This window comes from Macrotis lagotis, chromosome 2 (assembly GCF_037893015.1).
Source record: "Macrotis lagotis isolate mMagLag1 chromosome 2, bilby.v1.9.chrom.fasta, whole genome shotgun sequence".
In the NCBI taxonomy this organism is placed as follows: Eukaryota; Metazoa; Chordata; class Mammalia; order Peramelemorphia; family Peramelidae; genus Macrotis; species Macrotis lagotis.
In genome coordinates, this window is record NC_133659.1 from 216,161,008 (window position 1) to 216,187,489 (window position 26,482).

The window sequence follows — 26,482 nt, forward strand, 5'->3', positions numbered from 1 at the left end:
TATAGGTACTGTACTACAGGGACAGGAGCATGTTTAATTATAGGTTCTGCTTACAAATGGAACATGAAGGGATCTTGCTCTACTTAATACTTCTAGTTACTGAGTATTATTACAGCTAAATCATATACATCTTGAAATTTTACTATTACCTTGTCTTCATTTCTTGCAATTCACAGCATGTGATTTGGTAGCATTTTTCCAATTCAGTTTTTTCCTGACTTAATTTCTGCCACTGCAAATTGCTATTTTCAGCTTCTCCAGTGAGCTGCTGGACACGGGCCTCCAATTCTTTTACCATTTGATTCTAAAAAAAAATAGATAATGACTAAGAAATAACATAAAAAGATTATAGAGTTAGAGCGAAGAGACCTAAGACTTAGATTCCATTTTAGAGACAAAGAAAGTGAGGACACAAAGGTGAAGAGACTGGCCCAAGATAACACAAAGAGTAATTAATAGAGTTGAGAGTCTGAATCTAGATTGAGCATTCCTTGATAGAACTTGAATAGAATTTGAATTAAGGAAAATAAGTTAAATTGCTGGTGATTATTGAATGGGAATAGAAAGGAATGTACAAATGTATCAGTATAATTTATTTACAAAAAAACTGTCATCAGGCATAAAAACCCTGAAAACACTTTAGAAAAGAAAAAATATTAAACATATCCTTCCTGAGAAAACAGTAATAAAAATTATGAATCAACAAAGGATCTTGAAAGAAAGGAATGAAATGCTGATAGAAATTAAATAATTAAAATCCAAAGACTGGCACTTAAAAGTATAAACCATATAAATTATAAAGTCTTTTTAAATAAAATATTACTACTGGGGCAACATAATTAAATTTTTTTTTTAATTTTAACATATGGCCAGTCATCCTAAAGGGAAAATTTTATTTTTCTAAAAAAGTTTCATCAACAAAAGAAAAAAGTTGAATGAATTTCACATAAAACTAAAAAAAGAAAATAAGAAATCAGTCATTCAAAAATGTCAAATAACAAACATACAAATTCTGAAAATCAAAAGAGATGGACAAAATGGAAATTAAAATCTTGAATTGGTAAATACAATTAAAAGGTGTTTTTCTTAGAATTAATTTTAAAAAATTAACCAATGACTAAACTGAATTTAAAGAGAATTAAATAGCCAAAATTAAAAATGAAAAAAGTTAGAATGAAGGAAGAAATAAAGGTATTAGAAACTTCTGTCAAGCAGCCCAGCCCAGCGCAGGCCAGAGATCACCCACAACAGCTTGAAGGGGCAGTGAGAGAACTCTGCTGCACCTGGGTGAGTGTGGAGTGAGGAGCACAGCCACAGAACCTGCAGCCAATCAGCGAATCGGGAGAAGGCAGAGTGCACCCCCAGAGTAAGGGAAGTCTGCAGAGATTTCTCTGCTCTCCCTGGGGTAGGACTCTACTGTTTGCATACACTCAGATATTGCCCTTTGGGCTTCCATACTAAGATAGCTAGATCCCTACTTATAGCCCCAGGGCAGAGGGAAGTACTGGGCTATCTACATATCAAAGCACAGGCTAGAGAGCATAAGATCTTGGAGGAATAAAGGTCCCAGTGGTGTGGCCCCCCCAAAAAAACCCAAAGCCTTGGAAGTGCTGTAAATTAGTCTTGGGCTGAGGAAATGAGTAAACAAAAGAAAAAGAAGAATCTGACCAGAGAGAATTACTTTAGTCCCATGGAAGATCAAAACATACTCAGATGATGACAAAATTGAAGCTTCTATATCCAAAACCTCCAAGAGAAATAGAAAATGGGCTCAGACTATGGATGAGCTCAAAAAAGACACTGAAAAGCAATTAAGGGAAAAATCATGAAAGCCAAATCAAAAGCTTGGTGAAAGATATACAAAAAAATACTGAAGAAAATAATATGTTAAAAACCAGTTTAGGCCTAATGGAAAAAGTAAAACAAAAAGCAAATGAGGAGAATGCCTTAAAAAGCAGAATTGGCCAGCTGGAAAAGGAGATAAAAAAGATCTCTGAAGAAAATAACTACTTCAAATGCAAAATGGAACTAAAGGAAGCTGATGACTTTGCAAGAAAGCAGGAAAAAATAAAGTTCTGCCAAAAAAGCCAAAAATTAGAATAAAATGTGAAATATCTCATTGGAGAAAAACAACTGACATTGAAAACAGATCCAGAAGAAGTAATTTAAAAATTATTGGGCTATCTGAAAGCCACGACCAGGAGAAGAGCTTAGACTTCATTTTTCAAGAAATAATACAGCAAAATTGCAATGAGATCCTAGAAGCTGAGGGTAAAATAGAAACTGAGAGAATTCACTGGTCACCCCCTGTACGAGACCCTAAAAGAAAAACTTTCAGGAATATTATAGCCAAATTCCAAAACTCCCAAATCAAAGAGAAAATTCTAAAAGCTGCCAGAAACAAACAATTTAACTACCGAGGCTCCATAGTCAGGATTACACAGGATCTAGCAGCATCTACATTAAGGGCTGGTAGGGATTGGAATATGATATTCTGGAAGGCAAAAGATCTTGGTTTACAACCAAGAATCAACTACCCAGGAAAACTGACCATCCTCTTTCAGGGGAAAAGACAGACTTTAATGAAACAGGAGACTTTCAAACATTCCTACTGAGACAACCAGAGCTGAACAAAAAGTTTGATCTCCAAGTACAGGACTCTGGTGAACCATAGAGGGAGTGAAAGAGAGGGTAATGAAAACTATGATTATATCAACAGATGCAGAAAAAGCAACTGAAAAAAAAGACTTCTCTTTTTTAAAGAAGTAAAACTAAAAATGAACTTTTTCATATTATAATAAATAGAATAAAAAATTATGGCCAAAATTATATGTAAGAGAAACAATAATATATCTCCAATGAGAGATGTAATGAAAAGGATGTATTTTATCTCAATCACTTGCTGATATAGTTATGGAAATGCCAATATATAGAAATAATTTTAAAAAATGTTTAAAAGCTTTGAAAGAATAATCACATGCAAATAAGAAACAAAAATATAACTTTTTTTAGATGACTAAAAAAATCTATTTAAAGAACCACGGAAATTTAACTAAACATTAATTGAAAAAACATCAGCAAAGTTGCAAAATAGATAGTGACGCCACATAAATTATCAGCCTTGGATTTTTCAAAGATGTTAGTATTTATTTCATTAAATATTTGATGATGTTGAACTGTTTGTATTCCTGCACAGGAAGAAGATATTGATAATTCATATGAACTTTCTCATTTATAAGAGCTGTTAGAAGGAGCATATATAGACAGGACACAGGAAGGAGCAGAATATAATGGGCATGATGTGGTAAAGGGATGTAGTCAATAGGCGATGGGGGAAAGGACTGATAGGCAGAAAGAGGAGATGAAGAAGAAGCTGAGACATTTCACATAAGAGTTAAGAGAAAGCTTTTTCAATGGAGTGGAGGGTGGGAAGGCAAGGGGGAATGAGTAAGCCTTCATTCTCAGCAGAAATGGCTCAGGGAGGAAATGACATACACACTTAATAGGGTGAGGAAATCTACCTTGCCCTGGAGAAGGATGGGAGGAAAGGGACAGGATGAGGAGGAAGGGGGGTGGGGTGGGAAGGGGGGAATAGATGATAGAAGAAAGGGAAGATCGCGGGAGAGGGTACTCAGATGCAACATACTTTTGGATGAAAGGAGAGAGAGAGAGAGAGAGAGAGAGAGAGAGAGAGAGAGAGAGAGAGAGAGAATAGAATAAATGAGAGTGGAGAGATATAGAGTGGAGGTACAGTTAATAACAGCAACTGAGGGAAATATATTGAAGCAACTTCTCTGGTAGACTTATGATAAAGAAAGCAATCTACCCTAGAGACAGAGCCATTGAAATCTGAACACAGACTGACAATTCTCTCTCTCTCTCTCTCTCTCTCTCTCACTCTCTCTCTCTCTCTCTCTTTCTATTCTTGAGGTTTCTCATCTTCTTGGGGGGGGGGTTATGTTTATTCTTATGCTTACTTTTATAACATTCAACTTACATCAATGTATGGCATGGAAACAATGTAGAGACTGTCAGACAACCTTCTGTGGGGGGGGAAGGGAGGAGGGAAAAATTGTAGAATCCAGAGCCTTGCAAAAAATGATGGGCACATATTACTATTGTATATAATTGGAAAATAAGTAAAATGTTAAAATGTTAAAAAAAATTATGTCAAATCACATGCCCAAAAATAATAAAGAAAAATGAGAAATATTTACAAAATATCATGTATCTATAAATGAATGAATGAAAAATTGATCATTTAAATAAACAAATAACAGAAAAATGAAATCAACTTAACTATAGATGAATTTCCAATTAAAAATATTCAGTTCAAATAGATGTATGCGTGAATTTCATCAAACAGTCAAAAAGCATTTAATTCCAATGCTAAAAAAATGATTTACAAAAATAACAAAGAAAACCAACCAAAATTGTTCTACAGTACAAATATAATGTTGCTATCTAAGCCAGGAAGATATAAAGTACAGAAAGAAAATATAGTGGGGTGGCTAGGTGGCTCAGTGAATAGAGCACCGGCCTTGGAGTCAGGAGTACCTGGGTTCAAATCCAACCTCAGACACTTAATAATTACCTAGCCATGTAGCCTTGGGCAAGCCACTTAACCCCACTGCCTTGAAAAAAAAAAGAAAAAGAAAGAAAATATAAAGCAATTTCCTTAATGAATAGGAACATAAAATATTCAACAAAATATCAGCTAAGAAGAGGTGCAACATATTAAAAAATTTAATATACTCTGATCATATATTGGATTCATTGCAGGAGTTCAGGATTGCCCAAATCAAAAATTACAAAATGACTATAAATTCAAGAGATAGTACTAATGACAAAAATAATGAAAACTATGATTATATCAATAGATTCAGAAAAAGCAACTGTGAAAAAAAAGGCTTCTCTTTTTTAAAGCATTAAAAAAACTAAAAGTGAACTTTTTCATATTATAATAAATAGAATAAAAAATTATGGCCTAAATTGTACGTAAGAGAAACAATAACATATCTCCAATGAGAGATTTAATGAAAGGATGTATTTTATCTCAATCACTTGCTGAAATAGTTTTGGAAATGACAATATATAAAAATAATTTAAAATTTTTTAAAAGCTTTGAAAGAATAATCATGTACAAATAAGAAACAAAAATATAACTTTTTTAGATGACTAAAAAGATCTGTTTAAAGAACCACAGATATAGGTAAACATTAATTGAAAAAATAACAACAGCAAAGTTGCAAAATACAGAGTGAAGCCACATATATTATCAGCCTTGGATTTTTTGAAGATATTAGTATTTATTTCATGAAATATTTCGATGTAAAAAATATTTTAACAATTTTATTTAATTTTTGAGTTCTATATTCTCTCTCCCTCCAAACATTCCCTCACCCTTCAAAAAGAAAAAAAAAATACATGATATCACTGACATATGTAAAACCAGGCAAAAGACATTTTCATACTAGCTACATTGCAAAAGAAAATAAAGAGAGGGGGGTGGGGAACAAAGCACTCAGAGTTCATCATTTCTCTCTCTGACAGTGGACATGTTTCTACTTTGGTCCTTTATAACATTGCTATTACCATTGATAATGTTCTCTTTCTTCTGTTTGCATGAGTTCATATGCATCTTCCCAGGTGTTTCAGACACCATCCTGCTCATCATATCTTAAAACATAATAGTATTGCATCAAAAATCATACCCCATAACTTGTTCAGCAATTCCCAAATTGATGGGCATTCCCTCAATTTCTAATTTTTTTGAAATCAAAAAAAGATGCTAGAATATTTTTGTACAAATAAGTTCTTTTTCCTTCTCTTTGAAACAATTCAATAATTGCACCTCTACATCAATGAGTGTATAATTCTTTGGGTGAGATTCCATATTATTCTCCAGAACATTAGGATCAGTTCACAACTCCACCAACATGTCAATAATGAATATTTCCACACACATTCCCACCCCCTGCCCCAGCATTTGTCATTTTTCTTTTCTGTTATATTAACCAATAGGATAAATGTAAGGTGGTATCTCAGAGTTTTAATTTGCATTTCACAAATCAATAGTGATTTAGAGCATTTTTCATGTGACTATTGATATCTTGATTTCTTTATCTGAAAACTGTATGTTCATATCTTTGATTTTTTATTCAGTGGGGGATGGCTCCCATTTTTTATAAATTTGCCCCAGGTCCCAATATATTTGAGAAATGAGGCCTTTATCAGAGAAACATCCTATAAAATTATTTTCTATTTCCCATTTTTCTTTTAATTTTTGGCTGCATTAATTTTGTTTTTTGATGAAACTGTTTTAAAGTACAAGTGATAAAAGTTATCCATTTTAATTCTTGTTTAGTCATAAACTCTTCCCTTATATATAGATTTGACAGGTATATTTTTCCATGCTCCCCTATTTCTCTATTTTGCTTTTTTTCTTGGTATTCTTTAACTTTGGGTCTATTTCTCCATGGTGCTTTATTGAACAATGATTTTTATTGCTTCATGATCTGAAAAAAAGATGCTTTTAATATTTCTGTCTATATTTGATATGAGGTTTTTATGCTTTTAATATATGATCATTTTTGCATAGGTCCATGTATCACAGGAAAAAAAGGTATATTCCTTTCTATCCTCATTCAGTTTTTTACAGAGTTTTATTTGAATTGCTTCTTACTGGTCATTTGTAGGATTTTCTCCTTGATCTGATAATTCTGGAGTTTAGTTATAATATTACAGTACAATTTTCATTTTGGAATCCCTTTCAGGAGCTGATCAATGTATTCTTTCATTGACTGTTTTGCCCTCTGGTTGAAGGATATCTGGGCAGTTTTCTTTGACAATTTCCTGAAGAATGTTATCCAGGCTCTTTTTTGATCATGGCTTTCAGGCAGTCCTTGGAATAGGACCTTGTAACAAATCCCAAATGGAATAATAAAGGTCAGAGAAAAGCAGAGTATATTGAAAGTTACCTTGGAGCTAAGGATGGGCAAAATACTTCAGAAAAGGAGGGCAGAAGGGGTACTACATGTGAGGCTTCGGAGGAGGATATGAATCAGTCTCCAGGACTGAAAGTGTTCTTGAAAGAACTCAGAAAGGTTTTTAAAAATCAAATAGAAAAATTGGGGAAAGAAATGCCAGAGAAAATTAACATCTTGCAACAAAAAATGACAAACAAATCCTCTGAAAAAATATGATTTGGAAATTGGAAAAAGAGAGTAGCTCCTTTAATAATAGAACTGATGGGCCAGCTAAGTGGCACAGTGGATAGAGCACCAGCCCTGAAGTCAGGAAGTACTTGAGTTCAAATCAGGTCTGAGTCTCTGTCTCATACACTTAATAATTACCTAGTTGTATGGCCTTGGCCAAGCCACTTAACCCCATTTGCCTTTCAAAAACCTAAAAAAAAAAAAAAAATAGAAATGACCAAATGTAAAGCAGATGCAAAAACTAACCAAAGAAAGTAATTCCTTAAAGAACAGACTGGGGCTAGTGGAAGGTAATAACTCAATGAGACACTAAGAATCAGTTAAGCAAAATCAAAAAAATGAAAAACAAAAGAAATGTAAAATATCTCATTGGTAAAACATATGAACTGGAAAATAAATCCAGGAGACATAATTTGGCCCTGCAATCAGAAGGACCCGAGTTCAAAACCAGCCTCATACACTTAAAAATTGTCTAGCTGTGTAACCCTGGGCTTAACCCATTGCCTTAAATAAATAAATAAATAAATAAATAAATAAATAAATAAATACCATCAACATTTCTATATACTATGAACAAGACATAGAAGCAAGAGATAAAAGAGAAATTCTAGTTAAAATAACTACAGACAATATAAAGTACTTGGGAATCCACCTTCCAAGACAAACTCAGAAACTATGTGAAAATAATTATAAAACACTTTTCACACAAATAAAATTAGATCTAAATAACTGGGCAAGGGGCGGCTAGATGGGGCAGTGAATAGAGCAATGGCCTTGGAGTCAGGAGTACCTGGGTTCAAATCTGACCTCAGACACTTAATAATTACCTGGCCATGTGGCCTTGGGCAAGCCACTTAACCCCATCCCCTTGCAAATCCTAAAATAAAAAATAAATAAATAAATAAATAAATAGCTGGGCAAATATCAATTGCTCATGGGTAGGTCAAGTTAATATAATAAAAATGACTATTCTACCTAAATTAAATTATTTATTCAGTGCCATACCAATCAAACTTCCAAAAATTTTACTTTATTGAGCTACAAAAAATAATAACTAAATTCACATGGGAGTAATAAAAGATCAAGAATATAAAGGGAATTAATGAAAAAAATGCAAAGGAAGGTGGCCTAGCCATATCAGATCTAAAATTATAGTATAAAGTAAAAGTCATAAAAATTGTTTGGCACTGGCTAAGAAATAGAGTAGTTGATCAATGGAATAGATTAGGTACAAAAGAGACATTAGTAAATGACTAAAATAGTCTGCTGTTTGATAAATCCAAAGATTTCAGCCTCTGGGATGTCTCTTTGATAACTCATTCTTTGATTAAAAAGAAACTGCTGGGAAAACTGGAAGATAGTATGATACAAACTAGGTATTGACCCCCTATACCTAGGGTCTAGACACCCTATACCAAAGTAAGGTCGAAATGGGTTCAGGATTTAGACATAAGAGATGATATAAACCAATTAGGAGAACAAGGAATAGGTTATCTTTCAGAGCTATGGAAAGCTAAGTAGGTTATGACCAAAGGACAGAGAAAGAACATTATAAAATGCAAAATGGATAATTTTGAATACATTAAATTGAAGTTTTTGCAGAAATAAAACCGATGCAACCAAAATTAAAAGCCATTAAGTTGAGAAACAATTTTATAGAGAACTGAATCAAATTTATAACACAAGTCAATCCCCAATTGATAAATGGTTAAAGGATATGAAAAAGGCAATGAGAATGAAGATGAAGAAATTAAAGCTATCTGTAGTCATATAAAAATGTTCTAAATCATTATTCATTAGAGAAATGAAAATTAAAACAATTCTAAGGTACCACCTCATACAATTGAACCACCTATCCCTATATATCTCATTGTCCAAGTTATTGAGATGAGTGAATGACTTTTAAAGTAACTTGCCTGTCCCTGCCAAGGAATCAGTACAAAACAAGGACCCAAGCAATCAACAAAACAATGGATCCCTGCCCTAGCCTGAAAGGATTAAGTATTGGATCCACACCCCATCTATCTATCCCTAATTACCTCATCTCTGCTCTCTGGGTTACTGAACACTGGGTTACAAGACCAACATCTCATACATCAATATTTATATCATACCCTTGCCCCTTTAAAAGCTCACCTTTTCCTCTGTTAAGGTACCCTTATGCTCTTAGGGAGCATATTGTGCTCTGCTCATTATCCTCATCTTGGATAGATAGCTTCCATTGTAGGTTTCATGGTAAATCTTAGAGAATCATGTTTAACATATTTTACAGATTTAACAGATTTTACAACACCATCATCTCATATATCAAGATAAGCTCTAAATAAATATATATGACTTAGATATAAAATGTCATATAATAAAGGGAAATAACTGTCAGATACATGGATAGGAAAAAATAAACAATAAAGAGTATAAGTATGAATACTAGGTGGTATTGAAGAGAAAAAAATAAGCTTGGGGAAAGAGGATCTATGTGATGCAGGGGAAACATAAAGAGAATTGTGACTGCAGAACTTAGGTGGAAATGCTTTTGGGTTGATGCTGGGAAGATGAAGAGAATTTGAATGTAACAGAAAGAATTTGGGTAGAGTTGTATTGATTCTTGAGATGTAAATTGAATTGAAGTAGAGAATTATGATTGTAACAGAAATAATTGTAATCTTGGGTGAGAACCCTCCCCATTCTTAAAGTTGTTTAATTTAAAATTTGTATCCTGATCTCCTTGGACTTTATCCTCTACCTAATTGGGGTCCTGTATAAGGGAAGGGAGTTCACCTTTTGAGAAGCAAGACATAAAAACCTGAGCTGGACTCCAGTTTAGGGCCAGCAATGTTCTCTGACAATGCCCCAGCCAAGACTGCTTGGTTGTTCCTTTATCTCTCTCTTTCTCTCTAGCCCTTCCTATGTCTTGTAAAATTTTTAATAAATTTTTGGTTTATTTCCACCCATGCTTTCTCAGTCTGAGTAATGAATGATTATTCACAGGCAGCCAGCGACTACATATGGACCTATGTAAGTGGCAGTGACAAAATCACCAGGCTCCCTGACTCAGGGAGGGTAAGAAAAGGTTTAAATTTCAATACACAGGTTATTTCAAAAGTTTGTAAATTACTAAAAAAAGTTCACAGTTTTAAGTTCTTTTGAGAAGCAGCAAATAGTGAGTTTCAATAGAAGTAGCGGAGTTAAGAAAAGAAACATCACAAGTTGGATTGATGGTCCATCAAGGACAGCTAAAAGGGAGGAAAGAATGTATTAGGGGAATGATGATCCCCAAGGGCAGACTCCCCCAAAAGAAGTTTGAGCAACGGGGGATAAGTAAAAGAGAAGAGAAAAAGGGCAGAAGAATAATTGGGGCTATGCTCCAAAGGAAGGATACCAGTTCAATTGAGGAGTGAGCTAAGCTTTTGAGGATGTAGGAAGATATAGGTGGGGGAAGTAGCTCAAAAGAGTAAGTTGAGGTAATGTAGAAAGGAGTGGTAGTTCAAAGATTTAATCTTTTCAGGGTAGAACAGGGATCTATTATTTTGTCCATAGAGGCTTGTATTATTATGTCTGAGAGTCAAGGGAGGGGGTAAGGTACTTTACTAAAGTTCACTGACCTTGTCTGATAGCTTGAACAATGAGATGGGAGAGGGGAGAAAGATACATGGTCTGTACAGAGAGTATAGATATTCCTCTGTCCAATATTTACTCTACTTCAGTATCAAATTAAAATAGGAAAAAAGGTCCACTAAATGATATAAGAAGACCTCTGCAAGGTACAAGATGACTTAGAAAAACATATTAATATTACCTAAGCTTTATTGTTATTTTTATTTTGATAAATATTCCCCAATTCATTTTAATTTAGTTCAGGCCATACTGAGGAATGTTGTGTGATGCATATGGTCCGTGGGCAGTGTGTTTGACACCTGTGGTATAGAAAAGTCTAAGTAAGGAAGCTCCCTTTAGCAATGCAAAACTGGCTGTTCTGCAACTTATAATATTAGAAAATTGCCATAGAGGCACTGATATTGCTAGGTTAAGTGACATTGCCAGGGTCACATAATTATCATGTGTTAGAAACAACTTAAATCCATGTCCTTCTATCTCAAAAAATCAACCTGCTATATACCTTATACCATGTTGCTTTTCAAAGACTATGGAAAGAGGAATAAAATGAGATCCTGGCAAGATAAGGAGAAAGTACAAAAAAGAAAATAATTACTTTAGATATGTATAGATTAAAGTTCTCTCTTGCTATTAGATAAGGACTCATTAATCTACAAAAACAGCAGGGAAAACTGAAAAGCAATCAAGCAGAAATTAGGTATAGACTGAGAACATTTAATAAGTATTTCAAACCTAATATTCCTAGCTAAAAAAAATCTGATTTCTTTTTGTTGTAAGAAATGGAATACTACCTCCCCATATGTTGATTACAATCTCAGGAAAACAAATTAGAAAAGCTGAAAAACTTCTCCTGCCCTCTTTATAGTTTAATTTAGGAAGTGACATAAGTATGAATCCTCCTTTATACCAGATAGCATTATATAATCCTGATATTCTTTGAAGAGCTATTGTATAACTCTGTTTTCCTTATCCTTGTTTGTGTATAACCATTCCTCTGCTCATTATCTTCATCTTGGATAGATAGCTTCCATTGTAGGTTTCATGATAAACCTTAGAGAATCATGTTTAACATATTTTGCCATTTTATTTTAACCCTAATTTTTTAGGTTTTACAAGACCAAGAACTCATACATCAAGATAAGCTCCAAATAGATATGACTTAGATATAAAATGTCACATCATAAAAGGAAATAACTGTCAGATATGTGGATAGGAGAAAAAATAAACAATTAAAGAGGATCAGAGAAGAAAAAATGGACTATTTCCATAAAACTGAAAAACTTTCCCACCAAAATCAAGACAGCTGAAATCACATTAGAAGTAGATAAGGAAAAAAATGGATATTGTACTGCATTTTAATTTGAAATCCATCATTTTCTTCTTAGACTTTCAGTCTAGTTTACCAAGCAGGGCCTGTGATCACTCTCAGACCCCTAGGCATCTCTGCTCCTTAACCTTGGATTAGGCCCCTTGCAAGTGGGACTTTTACTTCTGTTTTCAGTTAAACAGAGAAACCAACTTGGATGGGATTCTTCTCCAAAAGGATAATGTTCTTGCTATACCTATTCTTCATCAAATTTAGGGTTCTTTTAGGGATGACTAACCAGGGCAATCTTGATTAAGATACTTTTGTTTTCCAGCCGAGATTTTTAGACACAATTGACACTCATCAAACAATTAACAACCCCTAAATTCCCAAAGAAGGACATGATCATTCTTCGCACATGAAGGCCAACCCTTCTACCAATTAGCATTGTCTTACCTTTGCCGGTACCAAATGATATAATGTCAGGACAATCAGAAGGAATACAAAGTAATTATGTTCAGGTGCCTGGCATTTTGCTAAGGTGCCAGTGCAACCCATTTTATTAACAATAAAGAGTATCACTGTTAATAAAATGATATCTTGCCCTGGGGAAAACTTTAGCTCAGTCTCATTTTTGATCACTACAGTAATGGGGGAAAACATTTTTGTATACATTTCTCTGATAAGGATCTATCAAGATATAAAATTAAGTATTTCAAATACATAAGACAAAGTCGTTCCACAACATTAAGGTCAAAGGAAAAGAATAGTTTCCAAAGAAAAAGTCCAAATTATCATTCTCCATATGCAAATTTAAAGAAATTTTGTGGTTTCACCTACCACCTTTATCAGATGACAAAAAGAAAAATGAAAGATGTTGAAGGGAATGTGAATAAACAGGCACATCAGTATATGTTGGTGGAGTTGTGAACTGAGTGACTCATTATGAAAAAGCAATTTGGAACTATGTCCAAAAAATTACTAAACCATATCCTTTGGTCTAGCTACATCATGACTAAGGCTATAACCCAAAGATCATAGAAAAGAGAAAAAATATTTTGGACAACTTTTTATATAAGCAAAGAACTAGAAACTTAAAGGGATTCCAATCAATTGCAAAATGACTAAAATTATGATAGCTGTATGAGAAACAATTTGTATTTCTAATCTATTCCAATCATTATTAGTTTAATTTAATTTACATAAGCCATATAGCAACAATTAAATAAGTTAGGTCCTTATAATCCACCTTTATAATGACACTCAAATTGTAATGTAATGATCACTACTTGTTTACAAGTTATGAAGCTCACTTGTGCAACCACACAAATGCTAACAAAGAAATCTCCATCTGTTTTACTCAAATTCCATATCCAAACCCAGCATGGGTAGGGTGCTTTGAAAAGGCCTCCAACTGATTTTTGTACCTCTGGACCATGCTTTTCCTGTACAGCATGAACAGGCAAGTGATCTTATGATTACTAGTCAGTGGAGCAGCCCCATGCTTCATCTAACTTATGACTCCAATCCCCCATGCTGATGTCATTTTTGGTCAAAAAGAGCAAGGTCTAGCACCCAATAAGATTTGGTATTTTGCCATGCCTCTTTTGCCTATTTGAATGTCAAACCCAATTGGAAAAAAGGGTCTTCTCAGATCATGAGGAAGATCTAAATTTCATTTCATTAGAGGGACCGTGTCATGGATCCTTTAATAAAATGCCATTAACTCAAAGCTCTGCCTCATTTGTTCTTCTTATAGATTGGGCAAACATAATCCTCACAAATGGATGAAATGGAATACTGCCATAAAAGAATTAATGAAAGGGATAATTTCAGAAAAACTGATAAAGATGAATTATAGTCTATTTCAATCCACAGGGATGAAGAGAGTTGAACCAAGAGAAAAAAATTTTATAATAATGTGAGGATAAACAATTTTATAAGATTTAATTATACAGAGTCAGGAAGGACTGTGTTCAAAACTCATGTCAGATATTTACTAGCTGTGTGACCTTGGGCAAATCACTTAAGGCAAGCCACAGCCTCTATCTACCTCTATTTTCTCAACTATAAAATTGGGGTCATAATAGCACCTACCTCCCAGAGTTATAAACAAGGATCAGATGAGATAAGATTTATAAAATGCTTATTAGCACAGAACCTGGAACAGAGTAGGCACTTAATGCTTAACCTAATGTTTGTTCCTTTCTTTTCCCTTTCCTTTTTCTTCCCCATAGTCAAAATAATGAACAACCATGATTCCAGAGGAATGATGGTAAAGCAAGTTCCTCACCTACCGACAGAGAAATGGAAAGTTTTTTATTCTGGACATGATTATTGAAGAAATACTTTTTGCTTGACTTCATATATTAAGAGGATTTGTTTCTTTCTTTTTGGTTAGAGGGGGTTAGCCTTAAGAAAAAAATAGAATTTTGTTAATAGAAGCAATAAAATATTAAAAATGCTAAAGATTGAACTGATGCTGAGTGAGATGAGCAGAACCAGAAAAACACTGTACAACCTAACAGCAACATGAGGGTGATGATCAACCTTGATGGACTCACTCATTCCATCATTGCAAAAAATCAGGGACAATTTGGGACTGTCTGCAATGGAGAATACCATCTGTATCCAGATAAACAGCTGTGGAGTTTGAACAAAGACCAAGGACCATTAACTTAAATTTAGGGAAAAGAAACTGGTATCTTATTGTCTGATCTTGCTATCTCTTATACTTTATGTTTCTTCCTTAAGGATATGATTTCACTCTCATCACATTCAATTTGGATCAATGTATATACCATGTAAACAATGTAAAGACTGGCAAATTGCCTTCTGTGGGGGGTGGGGGGAGGAAAGTAAGATTAGGGGGAAAATTGTAAAACTCAAAATAAATGAAATCTTCAAAAAAATGCTAAAGATGTTTGGCAAAGAGAAATTGTACTGAATTGATGAGCAATTAAAAATAATATATACATCAAGGAAAAGTGATATAAAGCAAGATAAGCAGTATTAACATACTATTTATTCTTTAAAACACTATGTAAATTATGAAACTAATGACAAAGTGAGAAAAAGTTCAGAGGAACTCAATGCAAATGTATAATTTTTAAATTTTACTTTGTTTTGCTAAATAGCAAGGGAAGTACAGAGACAGAGGCAGGCAGAGACAGAGAAAGAAACAAAGAGATAGAAGATTCAGTGGTAAAGAGAGAGAGCTAGTAGAGATGCCAGGCTTGGAATTCAGGAAGATACAGGTTCAGAACCTACCCCTGAAACATGCTGGCTATGTGATCCAGCTGATCTTTAATCTTTTAATACCAAGCATCTCCCTAAGTCTGGAAGTTACAGAATCATTACTGATTTATATGTGTAAGGGGATTTTCTTGGCTAGGAATTTCCTGCATTAATAAAATCAGAGATCTAGAACATAACAAAAAAGAAAGGGCTGGGGGGAGTTATATATTATATTCATTACCTTGTTAATCTACTAAGAGATATCGTCTTCAAAGAAAATATTTTAAATATATTATTCTGCAGTATATGCCATGTATACTTCTGAATTTTTGACACAAAACATTTTTATTTGATGATATTGTAATTATAGGAGAATGTTGGTATTGATTTTGTGGAATAGTAGATAAAAAGACAGTCTTGAAGCCAGGAAAATCTAGATTCAAATCCTACCTCTGACAAATCCTGGCTATGTGACCCTAAGTGAATTATTTAATTGCTCAGAGCAAGGGTTTGCAGAGATGGTGCTGACCACACTGGTAGAAACAGTTTACTCTACCAATGGTTCAATCCCTATCATCTAATATTTTGAGAATTAATGCTTAAGATTTTATCAGAGTAACTGTTTATCTTTAAATATATCAAATTTTGAGATTTGAAATTATTTTCTGAATAGAAATCTGATTTTTTTGGGTGGAAGTGAGTTATCAGAAAAAACAGCTCTGGCTTAGCAATGTTTGCACAGGAGAATTTTTTTATAGCAATTTACTACTATGGAATGTGATTTTTTATTCTTTGGTAGAGGGCAGAGACTAATTTTTTGCCTTTCTCTTTCTCACATAGACGTCACTTAATGAATGTTGACTATGTTTCTTAGAAGACTCAGTACCAACTTACCCCTAAGCTCAATTTCTAAAATTTCTCTCAACTCTATATTTTCTATTCTGCTCTTCAATTTCCCACTTTTTTTGAAATTAAGAAACATTAAATTATTCCAAAACCATCAAATTATTAATGAAAAAGAAAGTAACTGCACATCAAGGGTCAAGGAAGAAGAGGTTAAACATATTTATAAAATTCAAGAAAAGTAGCATAAAACAATGAACAGTGCCATCCATTATAATCAATTTCCAGGAACTATGCAAATTTGTCAACCTATATCAAATGAGGAAGTATGATATTTAACATCACATTTATCAACTTTTTTATTCCATATCATAACTATAGATCTCTAAGTGTATATAATAATAGTTAATATTTATATGATCTTTAAGGCTCTGCAAGGTACTTAACAGATCTATCTCATCAGGGAAACATGGGGAAATAAAGGAAGATTCAAATAATGCACTAAAGAGAAGGGAAAAAAATAAGATGAAAAGAAAAAAAGGGAAAACAAGAGAAAAGCCATAATAAACCAATAAAGTTCTAATGACTTAATACTAAATGTGAAACAATAGATTTTAATGAATTCTCAAATTTTCTTTCAACATGGATAAAGTGCTGGACCTTGAGTCAGGTACTTGATTTGTGGTACTTGGATAAACCATTTAACTTGCTAATGGCAAAAACAACAGATACTACACTCTGCAAGTCATTAAAACATTCCTTTCGCTCCCTATATTTGAAGCATCTGACATCTTTAGTTCTTTATCACCTTTGCTATTAATTCCATAATTGTCTTGTAGCTATTTGCTGCAGGAGGTGGGGGAGGGTATGGTATGAATATGGTACAGTATGAAAAAGTACTTAATTTAGAGACAAGAGAACCTGAGTTCAAATCTAAATCTGTTTGGGCAAATCACAATCTCTCTGTGCCTTAGTTCCTTCATCTGTAAAAGGATGGATTGGATGCAATGACCTCTGAGATTTAAGCTAACTCTAAAATATATGATCCCTTTATTGGGTCAAAGAATTTCATAGGCTCTGAAATGAGAATGAAACAAATGATAGAATTAATTTATAATATCATCAATGACTGAAAATATTTTAAAAATCCATTCAATTATAGGTTCTGTATATTATTAATTATTACCGTAGCCTTTGTTTGTGCTATGTACTCATCCTCCATTTTACTAAGGCGCAGATTTGTGTCCTCAAGCAGTTCTTGGATATTTTCTGTATGTTTCTTTTGTAGCTCAAATTTTTCTTTCTCCATCTCTGCAACCATATTGTGAAGCTGCACAATAAAAAAAATTAAAAATCACATAAGTGGGTTTTTTCATCTTGAAGCAATCCAATTTTCAATTTAAAAAAAAAAATTCCCATCTTCTGAGATGGGAATTGAGATTAGATTGACTCATTGTGATTTACAAGTAACCTTAGATTCCCAAAGGATATCCCAGTGGAGCATTAGTTGTGACAAGTTCTAACAAACGAGAAAAGTTTCAAGCACGTACTTAATGATAGAATTTATGTCTGTCTTCCTTTCCTATATTACTTTCTATCTACTCTGTACATATTGCTTAAGTACCTAATGCTTTATATACTTCTGTCCCTATTTGAAAGTACGCTCCTTGAGAGCAAGAATTGTTTTCTTATTTATGTCCCTACTGTGGAGTACAGGGTCTATCATGTAGTAATGGGCACACATTATTAACTCTGACTGACTGAAAGGTTTACTATCAGTATGAGTGATGAAGTTTGGGATCATTGAAATTCTTTTAAAAGAAGTCTCCATCTCTAGGAGAGAGTGAGCCACAGTTAAGAAAGCTTGTTCTGCCTCTGACACATATGTATATATCTCCATATCCATCCATGCAGCTCCCATCTCTGCACCTTTGCACTGGCTGCCCTCTTTGACTAGAGCATTCTGCCTTCACCTTGCCACCTTTTAGAATCCCTGGCTTTCATCAAGATACAGTTCAAATGTTATTGCTTTCTTCAGGTGTCTCTTTCCCTCCTATCTACTCTATAGGCCTTAACATGTTGTCTTCCACATTACAAGATAAAGTCCTTGAAGACAATAATTTCCTTTCTTTTCTTTGAATCTATTGGTTGTATCACAGTATCAATCACATGGTAATTTTTTAATAAATGTATGAAGTGCTCCAGCCAACTCTCAGACCAGAAGTTACATAAGAGTTGATGCATTAGTGGGAGTTTCCTGAACTAATGAATACAGAGTAGCAAAGAAAAAGAGAATAAATTTTAAAGAATAATTTATAGAAACATTGCAGTCTACATTGGTGGCAGAAGTTCCTATACTGACAAAACAACAGATCCTTGATCCACTGACAAAAGAAATAATGCAATATTTAAATATATAAGAATAACATTAGGGGCGGCTAGGTGGCGCAGTGGATAGAGCACCGGCCTTGCAGTCAGGAGTACCTGGGTTCAAATTTGACCTCAGACACTTAAAAATTACCTAGCCATGTGGCCTTGGGCAAGCCACTTAACCCCATTGCCTTGAAAAATCTAAAAAAAAAAAATTAAAAAGTCACAAAATGCACATTGTTTTTTCAAATTACATGTGGAAAATTAAGAAACTGTGTTTTTGACTTCATTTTTTCTATTTAGATAATTAAGTGTTAAGTGTTCCTTTCCTCATACAAAATACCTTTCAGGATAAGATTATAGAGGATGAATTCCCTTGGTACTTTATGAATATGCTGTCTTATCTGAATAAAACTAAAATTAGTCACAAATCATGGGACATGAAATGAATAGGATATTATTTCCTTTTCTTTAATTCTTGCCTTATATTTATATATTGCCTTATATATTTATATATTTTATATATATATGTATTTATATATATAATATATAAATATATATATAAAATATATATATTTATATATTGCCTTATATATATACTTGCATCATATAATACTTACATAATGCACATTGGGTTTAAATGTTGCTTATTTAAAAAAAAATTCTCCTTAAAATCTTAGTGGCTTATAATAGGTAGAAAAGAGAGAAAAAAATAAAAATTAACTGGACAGTAGATGCCAAATAGATAGGTTAATCCTTAAATGTAGAATTTATTCCATATTTGGCACTGATGAAATGGTTCAAGAAGCCAGATGCACTGTCTTTGGTAAGTCCAATTTCCATAGGAATGTAGGTTTTTGTATTTTATTTGGCTTTTTTTTTGGGGGGGTGGACATTTCTCAATAGGCTTCGAATTTGATTTAAAGCTTGAAACTAAATGATATTTTGAATCAGTCTCTTAGAGACTGTGCAAATCTTCTTGAAATGATTCTTTCTTAAAAAAACCAAATAATTCTGTTTTTCTGATCAATGCATCATAAACAATGAATATTCTGTCTTAAGTACCAGAATTCAATAATATTCACTTATTTTTCAATCAAAAAATCATAGGTTATCAGTAGACTTAATAACATGCAAAAAGCTCAAACATAACTTCAACATTCTTCAAGCTCTATCATCAGTCCATATAACTACAGTCTCCATGATACTATGATTAGCTACATATCCTAAATGTGTATCTTCAGAGCAAAACTAACACCACAAATAATAATGATCATGTTTGTAAGACTGTTCAGTTGGGCTTATCATGTACCCCCAAAACAAACTATACCTTCAATTTCTATTATAGCTGTTGCATGCTTAAATAGTCATATAGGAAAAACTTGAGAAATACTGGATTTATGATATACCACATTGCTTCACACCACTAGTAATGAATGCTTGTCTAGCTCTATGGTCTCTATTCACATGATGGTATAAATTGGCATTCCAAATCAAAACAAAGGTTGCATATGTTATAGAAATAATGTTATAAATTGTAGCAAAGAAGAGCTTAAAATAGCATCATTTATATTAGTCTCGATTCAATAAATTCTATTAGATTCTAATAGAAAAAGGTACATACATACACACAAACCCAAAACACAAATATACCTACAGTGCCATTAATAAATATAATTATAATAATGGATAAATATAATAGCCTAGTACCTGTAGTACCTTATAGTCTAAACAGGTTTTGGTAATTTACCCTGAAAACCAAAATAACTTAGAAAAGAACTTTGGGAACAGAACCCTTTCAAAATGGTGATTGTCCCAAAGGAATAACAAAGGTAATATGGCATACTAAATGGTCAGTCTCTGGAGTCAGTCTTAGAACTCCTCCTCCTCCTCTGCATCCTGGCTATGCAATTCTAGGGAAAGGACTTAATCTCTCAGCTCTTTAAAATTGGAAGTTACAAAGAAGATGATGACTTGCACTGATAGAGGAAGTCTTTATAGGAAATTCCCAATACTGGGGAAATTACAGTCACTTCCTTTCCCTGAAAATAATGGCATATTTTGTTATTATAAAGCCTTTCAGCAATACTCCATGTGTTAAGGAAGAGTCTATTTTAATATCTAATAAAGAGATACCTTATGCAGTTTGACATTTTCAGCAAATATGTCATCATAATGATTGTGAACTTTTATCTTTCTTCACAATAATGGTAACACCTTCCAGGATGAGACAAAAGTTGAATTGTAACACCTTGGCAAGTACTTATTACTTTACCAGCCCTTTACTCTTAGTGGTGGAAATGAAATAATTCAGAAAGTTGAATTATTAGTGTCACTTCTGTAAAATTCCATCTGTTTCTGATAACAAACAGTGCAGTAATGTAGTAGTGTAATAATGTAGACAAACAGTGTAGTAATGGAGATAGTGTAGTAATCAGCATTCTGTAAGAGCTCTGAAATAATGAATAAACCCATATAGGCACTTCAAGTCTTAATTTGATTAAATTTTATATGATTGTGAATTCCTTCATCCTTGGCATACCAACATGGACTGTGCATAGTTTTGAGTTGTCTAGATATTCAACCCCCTCAATTCATGAGGAGCAATAAGATATAAGTTAAAACACAGTTTTTTTTGCTGCAGATAGCTTTAGCTCAACTGTGATTCCCATTTAACCAATTCAGGGAGTATTATCTAACAGTGATCATGTTAACTTGGTAGAATTATTGATACCTTAATTGTTTATTGTATTACTGCATTATTCTACTGCATATGATGGTTTGTTCTAGAGGGAAATTTAAATATGCTCACTAGTAATAAATTGAATGAAAACTGGCTATTCTTCCCTTTTCCTATAAAGTAATCTCAAATAGAAAAGCAGGGACTAGCAATGTTGGGAAAAGATAGGAGAGATAACGCAGATATTAATAACCCCTTGCATGCCTCTTTAGAGATTTCAAAACACTTTCAAATATATTTTGGGGATCTTCACAATAATCCTATGAAACAGGCAGGATAGATGTTATCATTCCTATTATAATAATAAAGAAAATAAGGCTCAAAGGAGATTAGGTCCCTCAATAAGTAGCAGAGGTCAGGATTCAAATCTAGGTTCTTGAATTCTTGGTTTAATACCCTTTCCATTAAATACAATTACAATAAAACATAAAGACATTTTGAATTTAGGGAAACTAGGAAGGGGAAGACAAAGACAAAGAGACAATCATAAATAAATAAATAAATAATGAATAGATAAATGAATGAATGACTAAAAGTCAAACCCACAAATCTATCCAAACAAAATTTCCCTAGCCAGTACTAAATGTAGCTGAACCCATGGCAGCAAAGTGTTTGCTATCTGTTTGTACTGCTGCTTGCTCCTAACCTTAAATCTAGTCTTATTAATTCAGATTAACATGAATTCTTGAAAAATTTCATTTCAAAAGGAATTCCCTTGAAATTGAGTGACAATATTTAGGATAATGAGAATTTTATTGTATCAAATAAAAGGCAAAAAATTATGCCAATTGTTTAAGGACTACATCTAAAAAACATTCAATTTTTCACTGTAAGATCCACATAAATGGATGTCATTAAGTATAATGTAGTAGTTGAAAAAACTCACAGACATTATATTAACAAGATTTTTTAAAGAATTTCATTTTGAGTATTTTATCAATGAAAAATATTTTACAAAATGACTCAACAAAATTTTATCTCTTAATTGCTTATTTTATGTATCTTACCTTTTTCTCCCAATCATTGTTCAAGGATTCTGTGCTTTGTTCACATAATTTTTTTAATTCTATAATCTGATTTTCTTTAGTTTCTCTAATAATTTGAGAGTCACGAATAAGAGTCTGGACTGTCAAAAAAAATCAAAATAGATGAATCAAAGATATATCATTTAAAAGTTATTACAAATTTGATATAGTCATCAAAAAGATAAATTCATTTTTCAATACCATAATAAACTGGAATTCTTAAGTATATTTTTGCTGTCACTTTCTAAAAAATCATGCAAATTTTTTTCTTGTGACTAAAATGTCCATTTTCATTATCAGTTATTTGAACTGTCTGTTAAATAAGAATTTTCAACTTAGTGAATTTAGATATTTAGATATAAAGTCAAATTTGGAAGCAGATTTTGCTCAAGTGTAATAGTTCTTCAATTTAATTAAGAATTTTCTTCTTAAAAACTTCAAAAGAAATTAAATTTCACTTATCACTTCATTTCAAATAAAATAATTAGTTTGATAAATCAAGTAAACCCAAGATTTTAATAACTATAACCATTTTTAATAATGCCAAAATTAAATTTGACTTTGAAGTTGAAAAAGGCATAATAACTGATTTTCATTTTGCTTTAGCACTATTTTCAATTTTATGATTTAAATATGGGAAGGATATTAAATTTACAAGTATTTTTTGACAGCAGAAAATATTAAAAAGAAGAAAATTCATGAATTACTCACTGGTAAATTCTAGAAATCAAGTGTTGGAAACATGCATAAAAATATGTATCTACTTATAGGTAATACTATCTATTGAACTAGTTAGCATTTATTGAAACAGTTAATTTTCAGGAAAAAAAAGTTTCAATCAGGTTATCTTCTTACAATAAAATTAATCTTCATCCTACTCATCAAGCCAAAGCCTTCTTAATTTTCTCATTTCTGTCACTGGTACTTTTCATCTCAGATAGATTTTTTTCTTCTCTCTTTCAGATGAACTATTTCTCAAGCTTACTAAAGCTAACTCTTAAACTCACCCCTCACATGGACTTCAAGCCCTTAACTCATCAATCATGCATCAACTTACTCTCATGTTAATTCAACTGAATAAGTATCTATCAAGTACTTCTTGTATAAAAAGGTGCTGTTCTAAGGGAGCACACTTCTAAATAATTCAAGACTAATCTTTTTCAGACATCACTTAATCTTACCGTTTCTCTGAAAATCATCACTAATACTGCCCCCTCACCCCTGACCTTCAATCTCCTTGGGCTTCACTCAGACTGTTATTCATGTTATTCCCCCACTGCTAAAACCCCTATCCTTCCTTTCAAACCATCCAAGTCCTGAGTCCTTTCCATTAAATCCTACCAATTAGTGACTTTATATACAGACCATCCAGAATATTCACTGTATGGATCATCAATCCAAACTAGTATTCTGTATATAGTTTTTTTCATAGCTTTCTAATTATATAAGTCTTTCTATATTCAAATATTATTTCCCCAATAAGACTGGAAATGGGAACTGTTTCATATGTATCTTGGTTATTCATCTATGATACCTAATTACTAATAAAGATAGATTATGTTAACAGATAGATGGCTCAAATACTCTATATTACAAAGCATTCAATTTGATACCCTTTACTGCGGAATCTCTTTTCAAGTCTGTTTTTATTATGCTTTTTAAAAAATCCTATTTAGCATAATATTGCTTTTATCCAGTCGGGGTCAGCTTACCTACAGAAAATATAAAAGCCTGAGAGAAGATATAGAAGAGATTCTACATGCAGAATTTATAGGATATGGACAAAAATCACATAGGAAGAGAAAACATGGAAAGGATACACTCTGTCCTAGAGAAAGCATACATATTTATAAAATCAGTAATCCACTGAATATATACATACCATAAAAAAAGTAACATAGTAAGCCTTCAATAAATATTTACTAAACTGTTTAAGAAAAACTGCAGTTGTTTTCCTAGGCTTCAGACAGTAGTAGAGGCTTGGGAACTGACAATATCCATAAAAGTCAGTAGACCCCACAACACAGTAATTCATAGGAGGTCTAATAAAGTACAAATGATCAAGAGGTTATATGTCTAAAGTCAGAACAACAGAGGATTCTCCCCAATTCCCTTCCCCAAAATAGCATTTATCATAAGAAACATGCAGAAATTTATTTATTCTAGGTACCCTATTCTCAACAGCTAATCTTATTGCAAAACCACACAAGCACACACACACACACACACACACAAGTAATATGTGCACAACTATCTACAACCACTTATCTACAAGAATAATAAAAGAAAATAAAATGAAATATTCTATTAAAAGGGTCATATTACATCACCTTTTTTCTCGAGGTTTCTAATAGTATCTTCACCTTCATTTTGTTTAGTTTTATAAAAAATTTTCAATTCTTCTAACTCATTGTTCTTTCTTTCCAAAATCTGCAAACATTCAAAACTATTATATCCTACACACTGAATATATGTGAAAAACAGATATCTATAGCATTGAGCACAAAATAAAAACTTAACATTAATAATGATAGCTTATATTTATTCAGTACTGTAAGATTTGCAAACATCTCACTTTATCCTCATATCATCTATTTAATGAGGTGTAAATATCACTCCCACTTTACAAAGGATGAAGTTCAGAAGTTAAGCTATGTAACTAAAATTATAGTGTCTGAGGCAAAATCTGAACCCATATAGAGAACTGAGTCAAGTTTATAAGAATATGAGTCATTCCCCAGGTGATAAATGGTTTTTTAAAAAAAAGTTAGTTTTCAGAAGAAATCAAAGTTATCTGTAGTCATATGAAAAAATTCTCTGCCTGAGGGCAGATTTGAATTCAGGTACTCCTGACTCCAGGGCTGGTGCTTTATCCACTGTGCCACCTAGCCGCCTCATGATTCAATCATTCTGGAGAGCAATTTGGAACTATGTCTAAAGGGCATGCCACTACTATGTCTGTAGCCCAAATAGATCAAAGAAAAAGGAAAGGGGAATACCACCATTATGTCAGTATTCCAAATAGATCAAAGGAAAAGGAAAAAGAAATATGTAAAAAAATAGTTTATAGCAACTCTTTTTGTGGTAGCAAAAAATTGGGAACTGAGGGAATGTTCATCAATTGGAAAATGGCTAAATAAATTGTGTTATATGATTGTAATATTAACTACTGTGCTATTATAAATTACAAACAGAATGCTTTCAGAAAAATCTAGAAGACTGAAGTGAGCAAACAAGAAAACATTGAAGACTGTAACAGTAATATTTTTAATGATCAACTTTGAATGGCTTAGCTATTCTCGGAATAGTACAATCCAAGACCATACCAAAATTCAAGACAATTCCAAGGGACTTCTCATAAAAAAATGTATCTACCTCTAGAGAAAGAACTGATGTTAGTCTGAACACACATCAAAGCATACCTTCTATTTTTTAACTTGTTTATTTTTCTTGGGGGTTTTGGTCTGTTTTCTTTTGCAACATGGCTAATATGAAAATATGTTTTGCATGGTTTCATATGTATCATCTTTAGCAAACTGCTTGCATCTTGAGAGAACAAAGAGGTAGGAAGAGAATTTGGAACACAAAATTTTTAAAACAAATTTTAAAAATTGTTTTTTTTTGTAATTAAGAAAAAATAAAATATAATTTTAAAAAACAAGTAAATCCATGACTTCCTAACTCAAAGTCCGATTCCCTATTTAAGCATGTAACAATATTCCCCAAGTGATGCTATAAACACAAATCAGAGAACATTATGATTATTATCCCACTCTGAACAAAAACTAATTCATACTTTTTTCATCCTTCCTCAAACCTCTCATAGCTACCCTTGCCCCTACCATCTCAACTAAAATCCTTGCCTTACATTTTCTTTTTTCTTTTTTTTTAGGTTTTTTTGCAAGACAAATGGCATTAAGTGGCTTGCCCAAGGCCACACAGCTAGGTAATTATTAAGTGTCTGAGGCCAGATTTGAACTCAGGTACTCCTGACTCCAGGGTCAGTGCTCTATCCACTGCCTCACCTAGCCACCCCATTACATTTTCTTTTAATGAAAATATTTTAAACAAAATTTGATTGTCTCAAACTCAAATGATGACTAGGGACATAAGACAATATAGGGAGCAA

General features: G+C 32.8%; 1 protein-coding gene across 8 annotated transcripts in view; it reads right to left on the reverse strand.

Annotated features, from left to right (window-relative positions):
• Positions 1 to 26,482, reverse strand: part of CEP112 (centrosomal protein 112) — a 644,230-nt gene that overhangs the window by 450,186 nt on the left and 167,562 nt on the right. For all 8 annotated transcript variants that reach the window (XM_074224744.1, XM_074224743.1, XM_074224738.1 and 5 more), the window contains 4 exons: positions 24,684 to 24,783; positions 22,336 to 22,454; positions 17,405 to 17,548; positions 150 to 304 (listed from right to left, as the gene is read on the reverse strand). In XM_074224744.1, coding sequence (XP_074080845.1) covers positions 150 to 304; positions 17,405 to 17,548; positions 22,336 to 22,454; positions 24,684 to 24,783 — 518 coding nt within the window. The remainder of the gene's footprint in view (positions 1 to 149; positions 305 to 17,404; positions 17,549 to 22,335; positions 22,455 to 24,683; positions 24,784 to 26,482) is intronic.